Source organism: Netta rufina, assembly GCF_964035555.1.
Source record: "Netta rufina genome assembly, chromosome: 2".
Classification (NCBI taxonomy): Eukaryota; Metazoa; Chordata; class Aves; order Anseriformes; family Anatidae; genus Netta; species Netta rufina.
In genome coordinates, this window is record NC_140124.1 from 113,511,675 (window position 1) to 113,539,371 (window position 27,697).

Sequence of the window (27,697 nt, forward strand, 5' to 3'; positions counted from 1 at the left end):
ACTTTGTGCATTTTAAGAGTTTGTGTGGAATGAATTATCTGCCAAGTTTTGTGACCATGAACAAAGTTTTCTTTAAAGCCATGACTTGGGAAAACCTTCTTCTGTGAAGGAATCAGAGCTGTGTAATACCAGTCCTGCAGTTGACCTCCTGACTTTGATTGCTCTCATACCTACATACAAAAGCATCCCAATACAATTTGAATCAATTTGGAGTGAAGCTGACACTCCCTGGAAGCTCGGTATAATTATGAAATCAAATTTCCCCATCTAAATTGATTATCTATTTGCACATGTGCACTGTCTTACAACACAGTAACATCATCATGTAAGGTGCACTGAGGTTATCAATGCAAATACTTCTTTATCCACAACAGAAAATAAAATCCCAGATATAGATGAATTAGGAAAAAAATAACACCAGAAATTGGTGCATGGTTTACTCCTCTTTCCAACGGGGTCTTCATCTGACAGAGCAGATATTAGGAAGTAAACACCTTTTAAAGTGGGTCTCACCATGATGTAACATCTTTACATGCAAAAGCAAAGAATAAGTATCAGCAGCAATACACATGTTGGGTTTTAACTAAGAAATAATGCCCTGAGAACAGCATGCACAGGGCTGTCTGAAAAATGTTTCAGGCAGGCTAAAAACAAGCAGGGCATCAGTGATGCACGGCAGCACACTGATTACAGCGCGCGAGGCCCAGCAGACAAACTTTTCTGTATCCAACGTTGAGATTTCCCCACAAATATTTTCATTGGTTTTCAAAGCAAATGTGTGGTGTCTCTTGAACAACCCTGCTGCTAGCAAGATCCTGCCCAACAAAAGACAACCAGCCGAGCTGGGCTCTGGCACTTCCCAGGGAAGACTTGGTCCAACTGAACTCGGGAGCTGCTAGGGAGGCAGCTTGCCCAGAGTTATTGAATAATCTGTTACAGCCTGCAACAGGGTTCATAACAGATGTCGTCAAACACGCTGGCGAGTGGCAGGAACCAAATCCCTGCTTTTTCTTTATTTGGTTCTACCTCCCTGATAAGACCATGCCTGTGAAACTGGGTTGCCTACACCACTGAAGCATTACAGCAGCCTCTGGAGTGTTTGTAGGTCCTAAACAACTGTCTTTCTTCCAGAGAGCTGCTGGGCACAGTTTGGGAGTTTGCACAGGCCAGAGACATCGCCAACAGGCTGCCTGCTTGTGGGCACCCACACGTGCCAGAGGAGTCTCTGTGGCATGTGCCCTAGAACAGACATAGCCTCAGGGGCCCGGTTGGTGAGCTATTAAAAACAGCGAGCTCTTTACCTCTTCGGCTAGATGTGTTAATCTGGATGCCAGAGCTCTTTCCAAAGTGATGCAAAACTAACACGCTGCAGAGAAAAGGTCATGTTTCAAAATCAGCCTTTTCTCTTCCAAGTGATAATAATAACAGTAATAATAATAAATTCTGGACCAGCTGATTTATCTGAAAGATTTGCCACTTCCCTTGCACTCTGGAATGCATGCCCTCCATAACCAGCAGTGAGACGCCTGACAGAGGTTGCCTAGACCTAAAATTACTTTGATGAGGATCATATCCTTTAAACTCGCTGTTTCCGTGCTAATTCTTTAAAAATGAAATGCACTCTAAGATGCTCTCAGCGGCCAGAAACTGACCCCATCAGGGCAAACTGACCAACTTGTCTAGCAGTGACCATATGCTGGGAGCAAGAAATAAAGAGCATCCCTGCCCAAGGAATTGTCATCCTTCGGGATATGCACAAAAAAAACCCAAAACTCTTTGGCAAGAATAGACAATGGGTAAACAGAACACCTAAAAAGTTGTTGTGCCTCACAAAAGGTGCTTCAGTTTTAAAAGTTTCCCTAAGAACCCGTATTTTAAGTTCAAGTATTCTAAAATCCAGATCAAGGTTATTAAATGAACACAGGTGATACTGAGGCAGGAAAAATCCAGACAGAGTATGAGAACACAGATGCTCTCCAAACAACTTGCTTGTGTTCCCAAGTGTAGGACTGACAGTGCCAAACCCTTCTCGCTAGAAAGGAAAACCTCAGACAAGATCATATTTTTCAAAGCAGTACTTTCAGTATATGCTGTGCTGCCTATTAGGTGACGACATGCTCAATGGCACTTTTACTGAATGAGACTACCTATTTCCCTGTTCGGTGCCTACAACAGAACCGTTTTTCTGTTCTGCTATGCAAGGCGTGAGTTCACGGGACCAGAGGCGTATCTCATGGTACCACGTGTCCTGTGAACCACCAACTTCGTCTGAGCGCAGGAGTTTCAATTCCCTGAGCACCCAGCCAGAGGCAAAGTTTCATCTCCACAGCTTTGCTTAATGTTAGCAGTGAGACCACTTGAGCTGACATCCTAAACCCATTTCCCAGCTGATCCATCTAAATGACTTTGATGTTTAAGTCAGAGCGCAACTGCCACAGATGTTACTAGCGACTACACAGCCAAGATTTTAAACTTCTTTGGGATGCAGGCTTTTTTTTTTTTTTTTTTTTTCCATTTATCCTTTCTTTCCACACCATTTGCACACAGAACCCTGAATTTTGCTGGCAAAACAGCATTCAAGTGCCTTTTCAGGCCTCTCTGGCTTCCTACGCGCTGCTGGGGCCCTGGGCAGAGCACCTGGGCCGCGGCGTGGGGCTGGCAGGGCCAGCCTGCCCCTGGCAGCTGTGGGGCCTTCCACAACCTTCGTCCCTGTGTCAGCTGCCGACACACGGGGTTGTGTAGGCTTGTGCCCATGGCTACATCAGTTTTGGGGTGAGCCCCGGCCCCACAGAGCAGAGCAGAGGGCTGGCACACAGCTGGGCCTGCAGAGCAGTGACTGCCTCACACACGGCAGCAGCACGAGCCCACATGGCTCCTCTCTGCACATCAGGGTATGAGAGCCCAGAGAATATTTAACAATGACTGAGTTCAGCACAACTTTCTGTACACCTCACTGTGTCGCTATACCAACACCTGTGGTTTAATGCACAAATTACAGGGTACATAAATACATTTACTGCTCCTCTGAAGGAGTCAGGAAGGCAACCTTTGCCTGGAGTAAATTGTTGCTATGTGAGATTTCTTCTTTTTACTTGTTTCCAAATATGTATTTGCCCACACTGGGAAAATATGCTTTGCAATAACAAAAGGCCATGCCTTTAATAAACCACCTAACTATGGATTTTTGTTGAGTTCTTCTTTTGATGAACTATTTTATAAATTTGAAACTACTGGTGGAAGTAGTGTCACTGGGACATATCCATCCCTCTCCATGCTCTTTATTCCTGGGCCAGAAAATTTCTCACTGAGCAGTCAAGAGGCATGAAGTCCAGTGAGGGGAAAGGTAGGAGAGGAAAGCACTAAAAATCTCGTGAAAGAGATCACAAAAAAATCCCCAAGCCATTTTATTTCAGTGACCGGGGGATGGGATGTTGATTTGTGTCATGCATCTCTTCAAGACACCACCACTGAAGAGATGAAGTTTGTTTGTCCTTTCAACAGATACAGGTTGGCTTTGTAAAAAACACTGCTTCTTGCAAACTCTGCCTTTTACCTATCCTTACACCACTGGAGCAGTAGCAGTGAGTCTGAAAGCAAGGAAGGACTACATGAATAAGATCTTTTCAGTGGAAAATGATCTCACAGTGTTATAAACTGCAAAGTTATTTTTCACAATAAAGAGTTTATTTAGGCAGACATAAGAGGATTGGGGGATCAATAGAAGAACGTATCCCAGAGTATTACGTAGCCCAGAAAAAAAAATATTAACTCTTTGCTCCTCCCATCATGCAACTTTCACATTGTTCTCAAGCAAACCTATTCACGTGGATAAAATACAGTAAGCACGGGGCATTTAATAAACGAAATAACATTCATCTGACCACAGTGAGCAAAACAGAAATTCAATCAAAGGCCTTTTCTGCACAGAGATTGCTAAAAGAGTACAAAAAATAAATACAGAGCAGATATGTACTCCTAACAACGCACACAATGATGACAGGAGGATTATTTTCTACTCAATACCGGCCAATATTCCGTAACCAAGGTTTCAAATTGCTCATGTATTTATTTTTGTTGTGTTTTGCCTTTTTCCCCTTTGAGATCTATTTAACCAGTGCTTGGCGGTATGGTAGAAACCCAAACGTTTGAAAAGCACTTCTTTATAAACCAACACAGCTCTGAACATCAGCCACTTTCCCACTCTGAGACTGTGCTGGCAGAGCACAGGAACGACCCCTCGCCCTGCTCTGCCTGCTGTGCCCTATCCTGCCCAACAGCTGCTCCCTGCTAGCTTTTGTGGTCCTTGTGCGTGTGACACCTGCCTCCCAGGGCAACACGTGAAGCCGGAAAGCACTTTGAGATCCTGGATTAAAATGTGTTTTGAATGCAGAGTAGTGTAGCTTCAACAGAGTGCCTTTCTGCCACCTTCATTCAACTAAATGAGGAGTAACGCCGCATTGTATACAGAATTAGTCCAGAGGAATTAGGTAACAAGAACATTACATGCTTGGTTCAGCAGTCTCAGCATTTAAGAGATGGGAGGTGCCAAAAGTCAGGTTGTCTGTTGCACTGCAGCATCACCCTCTGTGTGTAAGACATATAGATGCAGTCTTCAGCTCCTCAGTACATGCTTGTTTTCACAACCACCTCCTCATTCAGCGCACCGCTCTGCTGTCAACCAGATAACGCAGGTTGAGATATCTTCAACCAGACATCTTCTGGTTGAGAAGCTCCGTGTCTGCCTAAGCTGTGTGAAGACAAATGCAGCACAAAGCCTGCCAGGTGCTCAAAGACTCACAAATGATTCGGGTGCCAGAAGAAGGCACGGAGGCTCTCCAGCACATGCAGAGGAGAAAAGTTCTTCACCTGGAGCCAATTCTTGCCACGTGTGAGCTGCTCTGGAAATTTTTCCCCTTGAGTGCTAATAATAAAGGCTAAACACACGCAAATTTGCACAGGGACAAACAACAGAAACGCTCCTCATGCAAAGGTCATGGGGTCTACTGAAGTTTATATCCCTGCTACAAGGTACGAGAATACTAAGGCATACCAATGACATTATCTGAAGTTCTCTTTTAACATGAAAAAAAAAATAAAACCACAAACAAACAAACAAACAAAAAAAAAACAACCAACCAAACAAAAAAAACAACAAAAACCAAACCCAACTTATTTTTATGCTAGCCTTGTTCTCAATCTTACTGAATCACTTGAGCTGAAATATTCCAAAAATACTCAGGCTGAGGAAAACAGCTGCCCTGAAAATTTTCATCTCAAATGTTAAAAGTTTCAAAAATACCCTGAAAAACAGGGTACTATAATGGGAGCTGCTGGGCAACCTTCCTAATTGGCAGTGCCACCAACCTATTACATCGTTAGGACTTTATGTGTTTTGCTTATCACAGGCTATATTATCAACTACTCTCCAGTGAACTGATAAGAAGCAGAAAAATAAAGAGAGAAGGGAATCTAAAAGGCAGCAGAGCTGCCAGCTGAACTTGCGTGAGTCCAGAAAAATTGTTTTGTGGCCAGTCTGGGCAGTGACAGACAGGGAAGGAGAGTTTCTCTATCTGCCATGTCCTTTCAAAGTTATACAAAACACGTGCACACGCACATCATCCTGATACAGAGGGTTTTTGCAACGTGAATAGACTTTACCTCTCCCAAGGTCATGTGCCTGATGCCCACAGCTAGCCAGATTGCCGCCTAGACGTGAGTGGAGCCATACAGGCTGCTGAGATAAAATTATCACAGTCATATTTCTGCAGATGAAAAAGAAATCTGAGATGTGGGCCCGTATTAGATACAAGAAAGAGGATACCCAGACAAGTAGCACATAATTCTATTTGTGTGCCAAACGGAAATCTGGAGCAGGCTTTAAACAAAATGACCTTCAGAGAAAAAAGAGGAAAACAAAACCCTCTTCCAAGGCAGCAGAGGAGCATTTCCAGAGTCACACAATGACTCCATGGTCAGCACCGTGCCTCAGGTCTATCTGTGGGACCACCAGGAATGATCAGCACCGAGGTCTCCTCTTCTAATTCACCAGGTGAATTTAAAATGTTTATGCAGCGACAGCCGTAGGGCACAAAAGATCACACCTAGAAGTCAAATTCTGAGCCTATCCTTTGCAGTTCTCACAATGACACAAAGTAAAGACTGGCGGAGGTGTAACAGTCTGACCTTTAAAATTGCCGCTAACTCTAAAATTAAAAATTACAAACAGCTTGAAATGTGTTATACATGTAGACTGGCTCAACGTGATTGTGTGTGTATGTGAACTACAAAAAAAAGTTTTAGAATTTTTAAGTGTCCGTTGTATAATAAATAGTGGGTATTACAGATTTTTTTTTGTATCTTCAGTCCAGGCATGGAAAGACTGGATTTAGAAGTGCAGTAATGTATTTAACTTCATGGGGTCATAAAGTTAGGCCATAAAGTTTTCCTGTCAGGTCAGGAGAACTCCTGGAACACCACAAATTCTTTACTTCGTGATGAATTGCTGACAGATAGAGCTGTCATGTGGAAGATGATAATGTGAATGTCTTACTCAATAATCATTCTCATATAGGATGTTGCTTTTAAACCTGTAAGTGGGACTTTACACCTCTTACCTTTAATAATGTGCGATCCCATCTTCGGACTGCCTGTCACACTAACGTGAAGTGACACTTCTTTACCAAGGGTTCAAAGTTTATTTGACCTTCCATGCTGCTCTGGACAGGTGAATGAATAGGACTGTCAATTTTGTAATAACTAGTTGAGTTTTCCTTGTAATAAGATTTCCAGTGGAGATTACTTTCCAAGCAATTCTACCTGTCAATTTTCTACAGGGTCAGAAAAACTACTGCTGTTCTGGATCACAAATTGTATATGACAGCACAAAACAATGATAAATTACAAGTACAATATTTGATAAGTAAAAGACAAAAGATAAGGAGTCTACTTATATAGTAGATAACCAGGTTGCTAGTAGCAGAGTCTGGCACTGAAAGCAAACCAGTACAGACTTGGTAAAGAGAGTTACGCTGTTAACAGTGTGATTTCCATGTAGGCTTCCCATGGACTTCATTCAGAGTTACAGCTGCTCAGCATCTCCAAAAATCTGACAAAAACAGTAATACTGCATTCACAGCTCTGGAACGTGTACGTGTGCAATGCACCCCCTACCACTACTGCATTTCTGGAGCATGAAAAGGGGTTACTTAACGAGTGAAAAATGAATGAATTTATGAATGAATGGGCATCCTTTCCCAAAAAGCCATCAGGACAGAGGGCAGCTGAGTGGCAGAAAGGTGTTTTCTTTTTTCCTCAACCCCTCAGACAGTCTGATCTCCTCTGGGGTTTAACTCATGAGGCAGAATAAAGCACAGAGCAATCCTGGGGTGCCTTCACTTTGCTCTCCACCAAAGGCCACCTCCTCTCCCTGTCCCACCAGCACACACTGGCAATTTATTCAGGAGTGCTGCTGGCCCGGTGAAAAGGGGGTATGCAATTCCTCTCCTGTCACTCCTTGATCAGAGAAGCTGTGAAGGGCATGCACTTGCAGTGCCTTGCTCTCTGGAGGGGTGAGAAAAAAGGGAGAAACAGAGGAGTCACTCCAGATCTATCTGGAAGCACGGAGCACAAACCATCTGGGTTTCTCGCCACAGAATGAGGCCCAGGACGACTATGAGAGCCAAAGAAAACTTGGCTTAAACTGTAAAGCTCTCATGGCATCGTATTCGCTAGTGGGAGGATGGTTTTAGCTAAGTTTCACTAGACAAATCCCAATAGTAAAACTCAGATTTAAACATGCCTGTCATTCTAAATCCTGCTACAGGAACCACAACTGCTCTGTTTTCCTGTAGGAAGAGAGGAAGGGATTTAGTTTAGAACCAACTATTCATTACACAGACTCTTCTTCCAAAGAGAACTGCAATATCTTTTACCCAAACTTTAGCACTCTAAATAAAAGATTTCCAAGTGTTAAATCTGCTCTCTCCTGCTGCTTTTGCCACTTGCTGAAGTATTTGGAAAACCCCAGTCTTTATTTAAAAGCCAAACTATCAGGAGTGGCTATCAACACCCCAAACCACCTCTCTTTTCCTATTTTTTGCCTAAACCAATAAAGGACTTTAAAGTGACCCAGGCTGTAACCTCCATTCTACTAATGCAGAGCTTCAGCATAACCGCAGCCCTGCAGCAGGTCCTTTCCCTTGCCCCGTCGCCACCCCAAACCCATGGAGCTGAGGGTGACAAGCCCAGGGAAGCAGGGCGGTGCCCTGCACCACTGCCCAGTGGTGAGAGGTTTCTTAGCAATAAAAATAAACCCCAATTTCTCCGCTTCCTCCCTGAGCTGCCCAGATACAAGGCAGCTCGAACTTGCTTTCAGCCCCACCAGTTGCCCAAATGCTGTGCATCATCACAGGGCACTGTGCAGGGCTGAGCTCTGTGGCTCATGGCTGGCCGTGGAGCACGTCCCACCAGCACGGGGAAGGGACAGAGGAAGGAACTGAAGAACAATTCAAAACAAGGCTGCTTGAAGCTTTCTACATTCCTTCCTTTTTCTTTTATCAGTGACATTTAGAAATATGTCAGCCTGAAGCCAACCGAGGGGTAACGCCTTGCTGAGGAATGATAGCTCACTCGGCTTATCAGAGCTGAGTTCATCCAAGAAATCTCCTTACAGTGACCACAGATCCTGCACTGGCAGTGTGTCTAAGCAAGCAACCCCCTTACCCATGAGTAAAAAGGTTCCCTTAAAGAGAGAAGCTTGTAGGTATGGGACCAAAATACACCATCCATATGCGTACGGAGACTAAAACATGGATTTATCACACATACATCAATACTCACGCTCCAGGTAACTTCACCTGGAGTCACCCGAACTTGTCTATTTCCTTTTCAAACCTGTGACAAGAGCGTGATGATGGAAAGTTATGAAAGTTAAAGAAAAAAGAGAGGTTCAAAAGCCCACAAGCATCTTCACTGAAAAGGCTTTTCACATCTTTGTACTCAATGTACTGTATTAAAAAAAATAAATCAGTTTAATAGCTGACTCCTTATACATGATTAATGTATTGTATTGCACGTAAGTGCTCTCCTGTTTCTAGGAACATCCAGTTGGGTAATATTCTCATTTGTGACTCACATGCATGTTCTCTTATAATTACAGTCAAATAACAGTTTGTGGGGAAGTGGTTTTTAAAGGTATGTCGGGCGCTACAGGAGAAGATCAAAGCAAAATAAAACTTACATGGAAGCAAAAATCATGCATGAGTAGCAACAGCATGAGCTTCAACAATGGCCTGAATAAACAGATGTAATTCCAAACAGGGTGGACTGAATTTTTCATCATAGTAATTAATCGCGGAAGTCTACATTCAAATGAAAAGGCTGAGAAGATCATCCCGCACGTACCACCACAATCACTGCTTCAAAAATACATACATATACGTGCCTGGGTTCCCACAGGCAGGGAGATGCTCACCACAAGAAGTGAGCACAGATCTTTACCCGTTGTGTTTGGGATCTCACAGATACAGTAGCCACACAAGTGAAAACAGCCTCAGCGAGCAGAGGAGTGACCGGAGCAGCTGGAATGACCTCAAGCCCATGTCCCCGCATCCCCAAGAAGCAGAAAACAACTGCAAAATGGGCTGGATATGGCACATCAGGATCTAGCCACCTGTTGCTTTGCTTGAGTGAGGGAGGACATTGAGGCAGCGGTTGGGGACGGTGTTTTGCCTGGCTGCCTGAAACGAACAGAGATACTCTGTAGGCGTGCGGCAGGCAGAGCTCAGACCAGCCTCGCAGCAGGTCACCCACAGGGTCCCTGCTCCTGCTGCCCCTGCAGCCTGCTGGGCATTCCAGGTTGCACCCAACAGCGCTGCAAACCACAAAGCAAATGGGTTTCCAGCTTGGCCATCTGCATTTTGAACCTCTGTGTTCAGCAGCAGGGCTTTGGCATTTATCTTGGTGAAAGCAAATCTCAAGTGCAGCGATCGACCAGTGAGCAGCAGTCTTTGTGGCATTACTCAGTCACCCGGAGTCCTCACACATCTCACAGGTTAGCTCATTGCTTCTCAAATACCAGACAGAAATAAAAACTGAACAGCCCAAGTCTGACTTAAACAACTGAGGCAATGAGCACAGAACAAAGCATGCCAGAAGGAAGTTCAGAACAAAAGAGATGCAGCGAATAACATATTGTACCTGTACAAAATTTATTTTTCAGTAACTGTATTGACATGCAATGCTTTGAAGGCGATATCCTAATATCACAGTGCTCCTTTAGTGTAGAGCTACAAGGATCCTGTTTTGCTGATATAAACTACAGGAAAGAAAAATTATTGGGACTCAAACTGCTCTGAGAATTCTGTATATCCCCTTTTTTTCAGGAATACTAACATGCAGTGCAATGTGAGAGAAGAAACAAAAATAGCCAACAAAGGAGAATGTCTTTCTTCATTCCCAGGTGAACAGATAACTCCATGACTTGTCTTCAAATATTTCAGAAGTGTCAGTGCAAGGGAGTGACAGGTGTTAAAGACACTTCCTACCTTCCTCAATAGCATCAACTCTCCGACTGAAGAAAGAAAACCTTTATTTTCTTCCTGGTATTTATTTTCCTTCCACTTAATGGTCTTCTGTGGGATGTAGTGACACTTTAAAGGGAAGCATTCAACAGGCTGGAAGCTCTGGACAGCTGAAGGAGCAGGACTGCTGGCAGCACTTGCAAGAAGTACCTGCTGTGGTGGTCACAGGCAGGCTGGGGGATGCCCACGCCACTATGGGATGGCAGGTAGGGCATGGCAGGGCACGGTGTCTCTGCCTGCACCCCAGAAGTCTGGTCTCACCCATCCCCAGTGTGGTCAGCAGGATCTCTCCACATGCTATGTGACTCCAGGGCTGCCAGGGCTTTCATGCTTTACTGTTACACAGTAAAAACAGTGAAACTTTACTGCTGAGACAACAGCTAGTGCAAAGCACTACCAGGAAAACCCCAAGGAACAGCCACCTCCAACAACAACAGAGAATTCAGGGTGCACAAAACACGTCTGCACTGTTAACAACCTTGTGTGAATGACTTTAGAGCTCTTATCTGCCTCTACCCTCTGTGTAGTACTAGCAAAAGGTTTGAGAAGCACTCCAAACATCCGCGTCTGACCTTAAGAAGCTAAAAACCTTAACAGAAATTGCACAAAGAATTTTGTTTCTTTCATAAGCTTCAGAAACACATTCTTTGAAATCCCCAGTGCTCTTCTGTCAAACAATGTAAAGGTGAATAAATGAAGCAAAGAGCAAAAGTATTACGGGGGCAGATCCTTCTCGGCCTTTCCTTGCATTGTACAGCCCTTCACATCTATAGCATAAGTTCAAAGCTTGAATAAAAACTCTGTCACTGTCTGAAAAAGACTTTGCACTCACATTGTATCAAAAAGCACCCATTCACATTTTCAATATTTTTTTTTCCTCTCCAAGAAAGTTCTCAAATGTAAATCATGTGTCTCAAAGCCACTGCCAGTACCTGACAGCTTCCCACAGAAGACAGTTAGCTGCGCCCTACCCGTGGACATGATGCTCCTCCGACTGCTTGCTCTGTTCCCTGCTTCCTCCGCCTCAGGGCCCTCAGATCAGATCCTGCCCCAGAGAAAAAGCAGAGTCAAAAGCTTGGGATACTCGGGGTCTAGTCCTGGAGCCAGGCTGTGGGAGGATCAAGGAGTACTGGGCTGAAGCAGCGAGGAAGGGAGACGTATCAAAACGCGCCATCACTCAGCCATCACGCACAGGTAACTGAGAGCATCTCAATTTGAAACCACTGGTCACCATCTGGTGATGAAACTAGGAAACACCAAGGGAGTTACAGCAAGCTTGTGCATTTCAGGTATTTTACTTATGAAACCCATCGTCATCTGACTTCATGCTGCGGTGTCTTGCCCAGTTTAGCTGTTTAGAACAATTTATATTAGCTTTCTTTCTCCTCCTTTTCAATTGCAAGCTGATTTTGCCTTTCTAAGAGACAATCACACGTGCTTGCACACGTAATCCTCTAATTCAGAATATTTCTAACATGAAAGGAAGTTATGTGCAGAAGAGAGCAGCTGAGACCTACCAAGTTGTGTCACTCCTAATAACAGACATTGAAGACAGACATTGGATGTTAAACATGACTAATAAAGAGTTAAAAAAAAAAAAAAAGCAGGATCTGCTCTCTGCCTGCTTCACAGCTCTGGTGTGTGTATTTATGAATCCTGGGACAGCAGCAAAATTAGGCCTGGCTGGCCATTATGAATGAATAATTTCCTAACGTGGCAAGATATTTTTCATATGTAACGGCTTTAAACAGCCGAAATGCTCTGCTTCTAATTATTTTTGCTACACATGAAATATTTGAGGAAAATGTCTAAGATACCTTTAATTTGTTTAATTACCAGCTGGCTCCTGCTGCGACTTACTAAGCCACTACGGCAGTGACTAATGCTTCTGACAATACCAAATTAGCAAAAGCACCTTGTGGAGGAATGTGACCTGAGTGGCCTGAAAAGGGCTAGCTGCAGGTGTTTATTTTCAAATAAAGATGGTTTATCAAGACAACAAACTCTAGATATCACGAGCTGGAAGCTGTGGGGTAAGAGGGAAGCTGAGGGGCGCAGCCAGCACAGAGCCCTGTGCCGGGCCTGGCCTGGGGCTGTGTCCCCACTGCTCCTTGTGACATCTGTCCCCAGCTCTGTGGGCCGCCCAGGCACCCATCTGGAGAAGCAGGAGCACTTGGGATCTCCCTCAGGTGTCTCTTTGTGCCCCATGGGCGCTCCTGGGCCTACATCTGGCCTGCAGGGACGGAGGGGCTCGGAGACGGAGGGCCTTTGCATCTGGGAACCAGGAGAATGAAGGTGATGGAAATGTGCTTGCCAGTAAAAGGCTCCTCTGCATAGTTCCAGGCACAACACTTTTCCCCTCACCTCCGAGTATAGGCCCTTTTTTTCCCCCAAATCCAAGCACCTCCTGCTGAATTGACAGGGTTAATCGTATAGCTCGGACAGGAACTTATACTTCTTAGCACTAAGTGTGTGAAATAATGTTACGTGCCTTGCCAAATCCTCCTGGAGTGGTTAGAAAAGACAGTCCTCTCCTGTGCTGCTGCACTCTAAAATTGCTGAACAAACCTATTCTGCTGTAATGGGAAGGGACACGTTTTCTTTCCCTGCTGTAAGTAGGTCAATGAAAACATGATGTTGTGAGGGTGAAACTGTTTTCCTCTGTCCTTTTCCCCCTAATGATAGTTTCAGATCATTCTGATTTAATTACGTTTCCAGTGTTAGCTGTAATAACACTGGAAGGTTATTATCAGCTGATATATTGGTGGTGCTAAGGTCTGGGTTTTGTGCTTCCTTGCCTCGGGGACATGCATGCAATTCACACGCAGGGTGCAATATCACACAGCTGAAAAAAGCCTGCAAAGAAACGTGGATGTGGAAATGCAACAATACATTACCATGCGGGAAATTTTAACTCCCAGCCCTGAGATTAGCACTGAGCTTTTACATCAGTCCGATCTCTATTTGAGGATGAACTTCTCGCTATCTACGCTAAATCTGAAGCACCCACAGTGTGAACAATGAACTTGCTCTGAATTAGTACTGGCATAAACCAAGCCAGAGTGTTTTCAGTGGAACAATTCCAGTTCACAACAACTGGGGACTTCTCTGCACATATCTCAACAGAAGGGATTAACCAGTAGCTAGCAAAACATTTAACTTGCAGTGATACCTATCTGAATATTAAATGCAAATTAAAGAGCATTGGAAATAAGAAATATATGTTGGGTGAGAACCCCCTAAGACAGAAAAAGAGAAAAAAAAAAGTTACACTGAAGAGAATACAGAATGCCTGTAGTCTCAGCAAACAAAATTTTAAAAACCAAAAGGGTGCTGTCATTTTACTGAGCGTCTCTCTCTCTTTTGGGCCAGATGGTGTAAATTAGTTTTGTTGACATTAACAGAAAAAAAAAAAAAAAAAAAAGAAAGAGTAATTAATTCCCCTGACGTAATGCCTGTTGTAATCTCTCCCTCACCCACCAAGGCCCCCTTCTGCAAGCAAATGTTTGCCCCAGCAGAGTTTACATGCTCTTACACCCCACTCCAAGCAGCCCTGTCTCGCACGCAGCCAGCCTGCCGAGGACAGCAAAGCCCAGTGCATGCAAGTGGACGCCACTCGGGCCTCAGCATGAAATCTGCACCCTATAAAAACCCATGACTTCAAAGGGGACTCACATTTCATCCTACGAATCCAATTACGTGTTTCAAATTTAGGATGGCTTGTCAAGTGCCAGCTGACAGAGTGATGTCCCCAAGTATTTCAGGACGATGATATTTGAGCTGAAATGCAAAGCCAGCTGTTTATGCCTTAACTACTTACCTAAGGAACATTTCAAAAGGCGGAAACTATACGATGATTAAGTACCTTTGCACCTCAGCAAAAACCATCCTGCTCTGCACAGAGACCTTTCCAACCGGAATTTAGAAAGCCCATGTTGCAGTAAGGAAATAATTCTGGGTGCAGGATTATCACCAGTATCAGCAAATCACAAGACTGGTAGAAAAGATAAGTAATCCACCGCCCGCAGTGAGATAAAGCCAGCTACAATTTGCTCATGTTTATTGAAGCTATTCCTAACACCACAGCCTCCACCAACAGTGCATTTCAGGGATAGCATTTTCCTAGGGCTCACCTCATCTTCTTCACTTCACTTCAGAGCCATTTCTATTTGCCTGTGGGCATGGAAAAGAGATGATGGCCTCCTTTTTGCAACAGCCTGTTCTGTGCTTGAACTCTCTGCTTTCTACCTGCTCCTGCTCTACTTGTCAGGGGCAGGGTGGGAAAAAAAGTGAAGACTTCTTCTTCCAAGGATGAGATACCAACTTCTATTTCTTTGCTCAATCCAGAGTCTGTCTGTACAGGTAGCCTTGCCAAAAACAAGACAAAGCACTCCTCTACAACAGCATGAAGCAGAAAAGGGATGGCCCCAGTGCCCTGTGACACAGGTACAGCCAGAGCTGGCAACTCCAAGGTTGGCCTCTGGCAAAGGCTGGCTTCTCCTGGGCAGAATATGCTTTGTACACAGGGAATTTATTTCCACTTTAGGGAAAGGTGAATGGCCTGAGAAATTATCAGCCTATCTACTTTATGCCTTTTTTCAGAGAGAATACACTGCATCAGTGTGGCCACACATTAAGTAACTCAAAGCTTAGGTCCATTCACTCCAAGTTACCACTGAGTTCTCATATGTGACTGTGGCTCTCAGCAGACACGTATCTGCCTTACAACATAAATGCACTGGCTTGCCAAGAGCTCACCTAAGCCTGAAAACAATTCAAAAATTCCCTGGTTTAGACTAGTTAGAGCTAGTTAAAACTCCAGCTCTATAAATGCTGTTTGGGCATACATCACCAGATTTGATGTGGATGGAGAGCTCATATTTGCGTGGATACTTTTTAATCATCAGCTACCTAATTATTCATTGAGCTGTATGATTACTGAAATTGCATTTACTACATCCTAGATTCCCATAACAGCTTCTTGCCATCATTATTTTAGCAAGTTTCCTCTGCTTACACCCACTTTCTACTACTTTCTACTTTTTTTTTTTTTTTTTTTTTTTCCCCAGTTGCTCTGCTAAACTCTAAGCTTGACCTGAAATTCTGCACACTGGATACTGCAGTCAAGCAGAATATATTATATATATGCATTCAGCAAGTTTCAAAGCTAAAGTTCAGGAAAAGATAGTTCCACCCGTGCTAAAAAAAATCCGTTATAATTCTTATGCTGAGAAGCATTTGCTCCGCCATGCCTTCAAATAAAACTACGCTCTTGTTAAATGGTGTATTTAAAAAATGTGTTGGGAAAGGGTAAGATTAATTCTATCTGCAGCTCTTGTTTGGTAATGAGTACTCAAGGACAATGTTGCTCTGAGCATACTTTTCTGTGCTTTAGCTGTGCTTACTTTAATTGTGCTTGAAAGAACTAGTCACTGGTTGTCAATAAATTGTTTTTAATGCCTCTTTGCTCACAGACTTCTGTGTGTCTGATTCATTTTTCTCTCTCTCTTTTTTTTTTTTCCTTGGGATCTGTTGAGTGCAAATGTTCTTTGAAATTTACAGGGAGGTATTTCACAGGATAGCCTCATCCTTACAACAGATACAAAAGAAGGTAGGAGTGTAGCACTTAGGTACCACTTTCCACCCCTTGACCTGAGAGCACTTGACAAAACAGGGCAAATGTTTCTGTCCCCACCTTTAGATGAGATGATGCCAAGACTGGCACAGCAGCTGCCACACTGTCTTCTGTCCCCTCCCTTGCCCCAAGGAAGGTTAGGCTCAGCTGATTGTGTCACACCAACAAATAAATTCAAAAGCAGGGATTCACCATCCCCAGCACTTTCCCATCTCCTATAACTCATCATACACTTCCCTAGTTCTGGTTTTAAAGCCAAACGTAGTGAGAGGCCACACAATTGGTTCAGACCCAGGAAAGACACCCCAAAACTTGGCCTCACGCCACATCCCTCTGGAAGGGAGGGTAGTTTTCTCCAGGCTATTAGGTATTAGGCATTCTCTCAACTACCACAGCTGCAATTAGATGCATTTTTAAGCATCCTATTAGTGGGAAATCTCGCTGTATTTCCAGGTAGAGTCTCTTCATACAGTACTAATTAGCTCAGGAAGTGCTTTGTTGCTTGATGCACAGGGAGCCAGGATCAATAGCGAGTGCAGTACCTGCACAGGTTCCCAGTGAACGCAGCTGTGAGGGCTCCTGGCCTCCGAGGTTATAGGTGGCTAGAGAGGACACGGTGATTTCATTATGTTTGGTTGGGTTTGTGTGTTTTCTTCCGTTATACCAGAGTTACAAAATTACAGAATCGGGGCTTTCTGTAGCGTGGTGCCTTGTGTTAGGCATCGCCTGTCATATTCCGCCAAAACAAATTAGCCGCTGGCGCTAGGAGTAGATTCATCAGGGCCCAAAGGAAATTATTTCACTGAGAGCTGCTCCTAGGTACTTGTGAGCTCAGAAACATGCCAGCATCTTCTCAGGGACCCTTGGGGAAACGGCCCTTACGCTCTTAACCAAGCAGTTCCTGACAACACTCCTCTTTCCCGATTTTTGGCAGAGTGATCACTGAGAAAAGCTTGAAGATGAGGCTAGAAATAAAGATTTACAATGGAAGAAGTGGTGATGACAGAAAAGAAAAGGGGCCCATGCAGAATAACTGTAGAGTCCAGCAAGGAAGGATTTTAACACCCATCTGTGTATCCCCGCCACGGGTTTTACCGCAGTTTGCAATGAAAGACTCACGGGATGTATTAAAGGAAGAAATGCTGCAAACCCATTCGCACCTTGGGAAGCACGTTTCTTCTCAACTCCTGCAGCAAAGTCACTTGCAACTTAATGGTAACAGACGAGGGGGGACTTGCTCCGAGAGCAAACCTGTTACCAGCTGTGATAAAGCAGGGATTGCCCCCAGGTGACACCAGTCATCTCGGGGCATGGCACGTGGCAGCGATGGACAACACGCTGGCATCTGGGGAGCACCCCAATAGCAAAGGCGACTCCCCAAATCCGGAGGCAGCCCTGCTGCAGCTGTCAGCCTGCATGGTGCTCGCTGTGTTCGGTCTGCTCGCTGCCTTCATCAGCTGCCTGCTGAGGGGGGCCCCCACGACACCGACACGCTGCCCGGCACAGACGGCACCACGTCCCCTAACAGCACACCGGGGCCGGCCAGGCATTCTCCATTTTGGGAAAAAACACCACAACACTCTAATAGTATATAGACTGTATCAAATACACCAACATTTTCTACAGGAAAATACCAGTTTATTGAAGATTTTCCATTTCCATCAGACTGAAAGATGCTATTTCAGGTGGGCTTGGTACACCAGAACATATTCTTTAAAGCCAACCCAACATCGCAATGCAGCCCCTTATTCTGGGAATGCCCGCTCCTGGGTGAGATGCCCACTCCTTTCCAGGAACTATTTTTTTCTTCTTTTTTATTTATTTTTTTCTGGTGGCTTCTCTTCCCACAATACAAAGCAGGTTTCCCTCTGACAAAGCTCTCTGGTGCCTCCTGGACATTTAATTATGGGAGAAGGGTCTCAGATAATGAAATGGGAACATCATGCTCCTGAACCAACGCTTCTGAAAAAGCAATAAACTGCGGTAGGGAAATGCAATTTAATTTTGAACTGACTCAGGAATTTCCCATGGAACATTAATTCTATTTTCTGCTCACCTCTGAATGTCAGCCTATTTTTCTTTTTTGGTTTAGGAAGCTTATAAAAGGTGTTGTGAAACCGCTTCCAAATCTGTGAATTCCTCCCGCCCCCTCCTCCTGCTGTAGCCCTGGGGAGGGGGATGCCGTCTGAAAACAGACGCCTGTTGTACTGTGCAGAGGCGATGCCTGTCCCGAGGACCTGCTATCCACATCCGTAACACAGAGGAGTAAGGAAGGTGTTCCCACCCCCTTCCGTTCGGCAGGGGCTCAGAAAACTCAGCTTGCCCGAAGCTGCACAGGAATCCAGTGCACGAGCCAGAAACAACCACAGCTCTGCTAAGCCCCGCTGTGATTTTTAACTCATCCTCACATATTTTGTCTCAAACTTCTTCCGCTTCGATACCAAAACAAATAATTACAGTGATACCTTAATTTAGGAACCAGTTGGCCGGGAAATTTAGCACGGGACAGAAGTGTTTAGCTAGCCTGAACTAGTTAAGAGAACACCCAACTGTTATCAGCTATCGGAGAAGTGGCTTAAATGGCTTAAATGCTCCTGCAATTGCTCTTCACATTGATGTTAAAAGTTCTGCATCTGCCTCTCCTTCATCCCCTAGATTCAACCACTCAGGAAACAACTCACGGCAGATCTGCTCACCCAAATGAACCCAGATTTTTTACAAAACTCCGGAGAGCTGACCAACAAGCATGGACTCGATCAAATGGAATAAAGCCCATAAAACGTACCAGATCCAGCATCTTTCCTTCAAACCAAGGAAACGTTTCTATTTCAGCTCATTCCGTTGCTCATATTTAGCAAGGCATGGATGGACATCAGACGAGTCTCTTTGCCACCCATATCTATAGCCAAAAATGTTCGGTGTTCCAGCAACCCGCTGGCAGCGCCCGCTTCCCAGGGCTGCCACGGGCAGCAGTAACACGTCAGGAATTCGGGGCATGTTTGGGCGAACGGCCACCGAGGCCACCGGCACCAGGGCTCGGAGCTCCTCTGCTACGAGCGTGCAACACGTGTGCCCAAAATGTGCGATAAAAGTGATGCTGCCATTTCGGCAATCCTCACATCGCGGGTTTAGAGGCAACTCTCACAGTATCAGTTCCTGCTATGCAACAAATTTTACAGTCGGCTTCCCACCGAGTTGCTGATATTTAATAAACCCTTTTGGTCAAAGGAACACCACAACTTCACCAGAAATGTTTGGGAAATACCCTGAAAATACTGTTGATCAATGCGGCGATGAATCTGCTAGATACTGAAATTACTTTTGGTAAGTTTAGAAAGAATATGACAGCTTAAATCTTCTTGCTCATAAACTCACATCTCCAGTTATTACTACCAGGGGAACACGCACATTTTTTAATTACCACTGGAAATACTTTGTTGAGAGAAAACATAAAGGCCAAAATGGAAAAAATATAAAAAGTTTGAAAGCCCAGTAAAAGCACTCTTTGGGAACAAACAAACAGAAAAGTTACATTTAATTAGCCCTGTGTTGTGATCAAACTCACACGTAAGGAAATAGCAAATGAGTGAAACCATGGTGAAAAAAGCAAACAAATACTGATTATATCCTCTGTAATGCTGAAAGCAACCTGCTTCTCAGCTTTGTGATAATGAGCAGCATTTCACGCATATCTCACTCACGAAGAGCAAAGGGTTGTGATAAAATTGAGCTGACAGGCAAAGAGCACCCAGAACTGTAACGGGAAGGTTATTAAAGCCCAAGACTCCCTCGGCACGCCAAGACAAGAAACCTTGCGAGTTAACACTTCGCTGAGGAATAAAGTTCAAATAATCCACAACGGGAAAAGAGGGGAAAATAAATCACAGGGGAAAGCATTACTTAAAAATCTACCTTAAAGGAAGTGCTGAGAGCTCTGAGAACACGAGGCAAGCACAGAGACCCCGCGGCAGCAAATGGCAAAAAGGCAAGCTTCCTACTTACCCTATGGTATGCACCATGATCTCTTTGGCCACCTCAGTAATTCCAAGGAATCCAGAATTATGTGATTTTTACGGGAGTATTTAAGTCTTGAGAGGAGGCAGAGGGAAGCTGACAACCAGAGCTTTGCGAGGAGCCAGGCGGAGAGGGATGAATTTAAACCCTGGCTCAGGATGCTGTGTTTTCTGCGTCTATCTTTAACTTGTAAATGATTTGGTTTCGCATTCCTCTGAAGTCCTGCTGGCAGATGCCTTTGCGGAGCTTGTACCAATCACAGGCACCCAGACCCCCTCCCTCCCTCTGCCTCCCTGCTTGCTCCCTCCCTTCCCGTCCTTCCCTCCCTCCCTCCCTCTCCCCAAGCCTGACAGTCATCCCCACCTCACCCCCAAACACAACACATACCCCCCGAAATACAGCACAGCACAGCACAGCACACACTTCACTCCAACAAAATCCCCCCTCCTCCCTCTCAGCAAGCAGCTCACACGCACTGCCACCAAACTGGCGCTTCCACCACGTTCCCTGCTCCGTTTCGGAGGCTCACGTAGCCTGCGTGAAGACGCTGAAACAATCCAGTCCTTCCTGCAAAGCCGTTTCAAAACATGCTATCGCAGCACGTTGGGATAAAAGTGGTAAGTGGCACTGTCTGCTTATGTTCGGAACAGAGGGGCCTGAAATTATTGCTCGTGCCAAATCTGGTATGAAGTCTCTGGGTTTGAAACCTGCAGTCGCTGATTAAATCACAGTAAGAAATAGGAGCACAGCAAGGCATTTCCCAGAGATGACCACAAATGCCACCAGCTTGAGGGGAGCGAGGGCTGGGGAGAGGAAGGCACAGAGCAGCATTTCACCCTCTGCCATAGCAGCTGCTGCAGAGATTCATCTTTGGATGCTTACAGCACCTCTGCCTGTACAGAGATCTCTACTGAAGAACTGAGCAGAAAAATAAGAAAGATTGTACCTGATCTCAAACAAATTTTCACTCGTGGTTAATTTGTGTCTCTTTACAATAACAATGCATTGCAATTTTGTTCAGCAGTCAGACTCTGAAATAACCAGACTAACTATTGGCAGCACTTAGGAGACTTAAGTGAGCAAAAAAGTCCTTCCACATAACCCAGTACTACTAGCAGTGACTTCAGGAGTCACTAGGGTTGACACTAACCCCTGGCACTTAATATCAGCCTTTTGAAGCTCCTAGTTTTTAATCTGTAAACGTGCATTCAGCCAAATACTGCTTGCCAGATAAGGTTTTCCTTATCTTAAAGACTGGTGCGAACAGAACGAGCCACAAGACTGTATGTAAAACATCTGAATTATTGAACACTTCTGGCTGAAACTGGAAAATATCAATTTACAGTCTCACCAGTTCAAACAGAAGACATGGTAAAAGGCTTTGTTTTACAGTATTGCAAGGCCAGGCTGGCTTAGTAATAAAAGTCATCATACATTTAATCCAGGCTAACAAAAAAAAAAAAAAAGTCAAACTTGGAAAGGCTGAAAGAGCAGTAAAAGAATAATCCTGAGGGCTGTACATTAGTGTAAAAGAAGTAAGCCTGCACTTCATCTCTGGCGAGCTACTGTTCATGCTGCTGCTGTAGGAGACAACACTGGATAAAAACAGCCACCGTCATGGTCAGTCCCACAGGCCCAAAGGCAATCTCCTCTTTACTTGGAGTCAGCTAAAGTTCACACACCTGGAGAAGTTGCCAGAAACATATAAATATTAAAGAATAAACCAGCTGACAAGATGACTCCTGAAAAGCTGAAAGATTTATTTGGAGTCGCTAACCTTTGTTGCTATTAGCAAATACAGACCTCAGTATGTTTAATGCCTGCCTCACAGAGAGCTTTAAAAACTCCAGCAAGTGAAAAACATGCCAGGGACATCCTGCCAGACACTAAGGCAGTCGCTCAACTTCTCCTCTGCCTCGGGTCCTGAAACCGTGGGTTGCTGATACCATGATTCAGGGAATGTGCCCATTATTCGTTTTTAGGAGTTGCAGTGAATTGCAGGAAGGCTGCCTAGCCCTGCTTTCCGATAGAGCCACGTCTACCACTGCGGCTTACAAATCTCTCACACCAGAGAAAGTCCCAGACCCCAGGGTCTCCCATTCAAATGGAGCAACTCCGAGCAGTGTAATGGCATCACACCTCACACACGCGTTTTTCTATTGTTTTGTAAGGGTGTCAGGCTAGAAGGGCAGATAACCATCAGAAGCAGAGTTAACATTAGGTCTTAAGGAGCACAGGGCTTTAGATGCTCAGAGAGACAAAAGAGAAGGAACAAAGAGAAGTCGTGCTTTTGTGGCTGAGCAGCTTTTCATTACCCAGATGAGCAAAGAGGAAAGCAGCTCCCCACGGAAGAAAGCGTGATGGACCAATGTGATGGATCAGAAGTGAGGTGAAGGATTAACTCTGAGCTGTTTTCAGACTCCAGCCTACCCCCAGAGAGTGCTTAAGGATGGGGAAGAACAATGGCAAGGAAATCCTCAAAAGCATGCCCACAGTTTTATCTGAGCTTTTGTATTTCCTTTACTATGTAAAAGTTTCCTTTACTAGGGTAAAAAGAGGTTGGATTTTGGATCCTCTAAAAGAACACTACGCGTTTCTTTTCCCACGTCTCTTAAGAAGTTAATTATACACTTAAGAGTATGTGGGGGTGACACTTTGAAAATGGGGTGCTTGAAATTACAGGGAAGACTTGGATGTCAATATGGACACCAAGATCCTATTTCCATGAATGGGACAGAGAGGTCGCACGTCCCCAAACTGTGTCACGTAAGCTAGAGGAGAAGATGGGTGTCCAGTTTCCTCAGACGAAGAAGAACAGCAGTGCCTAACACAGTGGAGCTGAAGACAGCAACCAGTCGAGCCCAGTAGAGCATACAGCTGGGAGAGAGGTCCCAAGGTTGGGAGAGAGACTGCTGCTCCTTCCCTCTCAGCAGGGCCTGTTGCTTAAAAACATCACCAAACACAACGGGGCAGAGAGCACTGTGGTATTGGATCTGAGATGTAGGAATGCAAACTAACCACAAGCTCCTGTGGAGGTGTGGGGGCTGTGTGTGGAGCAGGGCGCAGAGCAGGGAGGGATGTGGTGCCAGCGACGAGTGCAGGTGGGTGACATGTCTGGAGCCGTGTGACTTCCTGCCATCCCCGATTTAGCCCCGCGCCTGGGAGGCATGCTCTGTCCCTTCACATTCAGCTATTTTTAACATGCACAGAATTTGCTCTCGGTCTTCACTAGTCTGTCAGCGTCTTGGATTCATTTCTCATGACAGCCGTGAGATTTGGACTTACTGGGACAAGCAACGTTTTTCACCCGACAGGCCCGGTCCTTCTAAGCCTTACTCAGAGTAGCTCCTGCTCGTAGGATCATCTCATTAACCCCTGCTGCTGATTTTCAGGGTTTGCCCAAGAGTAAGAGCTCGGCGTAGAGGACTACCATTACGTGACAGGAATGCAGGCCCTGTGTGTCACGGTGCCTCGAACACGCTGACTTTTTCAGCATTATTCATCGACTCCACCACCCCAGGCTGCCTCCAGCCCTGGTTACTCCACGGCTTGGCTGCCCCAGGAGCCCTCTCCACTGGGCTCCAACAGGCAGCGTTTGGCCACGAGCTGCCCCACGAGTTGCTCAGTTTTGCAGCAACAGAGGATTCCCTGTGCTGGCTTTTCTGTTTTTAACGTCTGCACTTCTGTGACTGAAGCTACGTTGAAGAAGGAGAATGTCCACGGTTCTACGTCTAAGCTCCAGGAACAAATCATATTTTCAATTAATCCATTTTACTGAATAAAGAAAAAAAATCTGTGATTTACTTTTGAACGCTTCTCCCCTTTTTGCTATGTCTGGTATTGACAGTTCGTGGGCGTTTTTTGGACAAGCTTGTGCTTTAAACTAGTGTTTATCACCATACATGAGCATCTCCCAAGAGTTGGGACATAAAGGCTTTGACTTTACTTATTTACACAAGAACAAATTATGAACATTAACTGAGAAGAATTAGGCAACTTCTGACAAACCCTGTGCAGTTGCCTTGTCTCTGCAAAATAAAACCATTACTTACCAGATGCACTGACATTCAGTTTACTTGAAAAATACCAAAGAGGACAACCAGAATAATGCGGCTTCCATTTATCTTCAGTCCAAACACTAAATACAGTAAAAAGACTACTCTTCTTGGTAGATGTCCAATCTGATAGTAAAACAAGGATCTCCCAGCTTCGTAAAAAAACAAAGATCTCTGAGATTTAATAAAATCAAAAGAACCTAAAAAGGCTGTAAAATATTGTAGGTAAAGTGATTGATTTTACTACACTGAAAGGAAAAATATTTATCTTTAAAAAAAAAATTAAAAAAGACAGGTAAAGCTACTCCCACACAGCACTGACCCTTGGAAAAGTCCTTCGTGGCCTGACGGTGCTCCTGGATAAATAAAAAGGCTGTATCATCCATTATTGGTTCCATGCCTGAAAACGCTGAACTTGAAACTTGGTTTGAAGTGACAGCTGTATTTCATTAAAGTTGCTTGGTGAGCAGTGCAGCTAATGAGGATCGTTTTCCCAAGGATTTATGATCCTTTGTTATTTACTGTTCCCAATGACAGCAGTCCCCATTTCCTGTAAACTCCCACAACCACTCCCACCCCTCAGGTCTTGAGCGCTGCCCATGTCTCCCTTCAGCTTCTTCACATGAGCCACACAACCAACCTGTGCCACCATCTCCACAAGGATCCTTTGAATGTCCCCAGGCCTCCATAGCTCCTTCTTTCAGCTGCTGCCCTAACCTGCAGTCCCGTTCACTTTCATACTCCTTTACATAGGATGGTTTGAGCCAGAAGGGACCTTAAATATCGTCTAGCTCCTTAAAGATCATCTACTTCTGACCATACTTTCTCGCTGTCTGGGGAAAAAGCAGCAGACAGGTGATAAGAGTAAAGGAGAATCAGGAGAGTTGAGACTTCTTCCCGTATGCTAAATTCAGGAGAAGGTATCTAATGAGTTCAAAACCACTGACTGCGACCTGAAGCGTGAGAGACACAAATATCATGACTGTTTCCTTGCAAAGTCAAACTAAGAAGTGAAATAAAACAACCAAAAAACCTGTATGCCAGTTACAAAGATTCACTCCAGTGTACGGGCCTCATTGGCTCCTCATTGGTAAGAACCTGCTACGGCTTTGAAGGCTTCGTGTCTGCTCTGACCCAGTATGCAGAAGGCAGTGATGACTGCTCAGTAAGAGAGCTCACGGCACCCAGTGCCTGAAACACTTGTGAAAGTAAAGATCACAACACTGAAATTCGCCTTGGCACAACCTTCTCCTGCAACGCGTGTCCTTATTCCTGAAATTATCAAATGAATGGAACATTGTCATTAAGGAAATGGCTCCGTTATCCTCTCTCATCCCAGCACCTTGGTTTCATTGCAGTGCTATGTTCTGCACTGAAAGAAGACTTCCACTACGTTCTTCATAAAGATGCCACAAACATTAGGTATTCCTACTTGCCTGGACAGACAACCACAGGCCTTTCGAGAAATTTGGCCAATGTCTGAAGGGTGTGTGCAGGCAGACACACATGTGGATGAAGTGACATACACTTTTCTCAGGACTGGGAGAGGATAATCTATGAAACACCTTCTCTGTTCAGTTTAGCCCACCACAGGAACAACCCTCTTTCACCCACCCCACATATTCTGCCAAAAATCCCTCCTGCTCTAAAATGAAACCGTGAGGCTCACTATATTCAACCCTTCAGACAAAAACCTTGGGAAACAGGGGAAACAGATATTTTTTTTGGTAGAAAAAACAACAGCATAGCAGGAACATGGAAGGAAGGCTAAAAGTCTCAGAACTGGTAATGACTATTGGAGCATTAATATATAGGGCAATGGCAGAAATCTCATCAGATCAGTTACATAAAAGCACTAGTTACACAAAATTACACAAAAAGCCTTGCCCTGTGAAGTGCATCAGGGCTCTGCAGGGGCTGTGGTGGGTGTCTCAGCCACGCAGCCATCTCCTGCTGCCTGCCTCCGGACCCGGCGGCATCCCCGCGCCCCTCGGACTGGGTCTCGGTCCTGCTGGGAGTAGGGACAGAAGAGGATGCTGCTGAGCATCCCCGGGGGCCCCAGCTGGGAGGGAGCAGGCAGGGTGAGACAGCCTGGAAGAAGCTTGTCCTACTGCTCCCTCTGCTGTACCCATCCTGTGGAGAAATCCCAAATGTCAGCCAGAGAGGCTGGGATGAGGGATGGCAGCTTTCGGCGAGCAATCTGCTCGCAGCACAGACCCAGGCAGACCTGAGGAAGGGGCAAAGCCGCGGCTGACGAGGAAGAAATGACCACCACGCTCGGGAGACGGCGTGACGTGGATCTTTTTTTAGCGCATCCAATCTTTTTTTTTTTTTGCCCTGTACCTGCTGGGAGAGGTGCTATCCTTCCGCTTCCAGAAGAGCGCGGGGAGCACGGGAAAGCAACGCCTCTCCTCCAGCACGGTCTTCCCGCTTTGTAACCCAGATTTAGACTATGAGCTCATCTTACGAGAGGGATGGGTGTCACGATCAGCTGCGCGGCTCAGCCTGCAGAGAAAGGCGCATGAAACTCCCCGGGCACGGTTGGGTTGCTCACGGCAGCCAAACGAGGAGTTATGCAATGCCGGCAGTAAATGCCTCGCATACCCTGGCTGCTCGCAGACATCAAACGGGGGGGGAAAAAAAACCAAAAAACACCCGATTTGTGAGTCATGTTAATGCCACACTGAATTTAACAAGATGAAGCATAAGCAAAAGAGGGGAAAGAGGGAATACGGCTTATAGAAATGCAGTCAATTAATCAGTTGGGAATTAGCAATGTGATTGTCGGAGAAAGAACTTTTTTAACCCACGACCAGCTGAACATCACTTCGGTCAATAATCTCCCTGTGCACGCTATTCCTGAGGGTTGGAAAACTGGCAGCACTGGCTACCACCCACAAGAGACATTTGCAGCTGCCATGAAAGCCCTTCTCTGAATACAGTGAAAACTGGTACCCCAAGAAAAATACGTATTTCCAAACGCTCAGACATTACAGCGTGCTTTTCCCGATCTTCAGAGCAATATTTCATTTACTGCAAACTTCCCTTCTAGCTCTGATTTATGGAAATCCAAACCAGAGTAGAGACTATCTCAGAGGAAGAAATCACTCTCAAGCACTTTTCTCTGAGAAGGTGCAAACTCATCAGAACAGGAAGGGATGATTAGAGGAATCAGCACCTTCAGGAAAAGCATACACTTTCCATATGAAAGGAGACGATTAAAGGCTGAAAGGCTGGAATGCAGCATTTAGGATTTGGCGACTTTGAAAGTCCAATCAGATACTCATCTGAAACCTTCTGGAGAATTTCAGGAACTTTACACAACGATTACTAAAAATAAAACCCCAAACCTTCCTAACACGAGTATGAGATTAAAAAAAAATAATAATTAGTGAATTGTAGAAAGGCAGTGT

The 27,697-nt window shown here is 45.0% G+C and overlaps 1 protein-coding gene across 17 annotated transcripts in view; it reads right to left on the reverse strand.

Moving 5' to 3' along the window:
* DTNA (dystrobrevin alpha) overlaps positions 1-20,422 on the reverse strand; it is a 174,124-nt gene extending 153,702 nt beyond the window's left edge. For 10 of the 17 annotated variants that reach the window (XM_084282364.1, XM_084282363.1, XM_084282376.1 and 7 more), the window contains exon 1: positions 20,218-20,421. In XM_084282364.1, coding sequence (XP_084138490.1) covers positions 20,218-20,234 — 17 coding nt within the window. In that variant the 5' untranslated portion in view covers positions 20,235-20,421. Of the gene's footprint in view, positions 1-11,512; positions 11,626-20,217 lie in introns of all 17 variants that reach the window. The other 7 variants (XM_084282368.1, XM_084282366.1, XM_084282367.1 and 4 more) reach the window with 4 other exon arrangements.
* Positions 20,423-27,697: the final 7,275 nt, after the last annotated feature.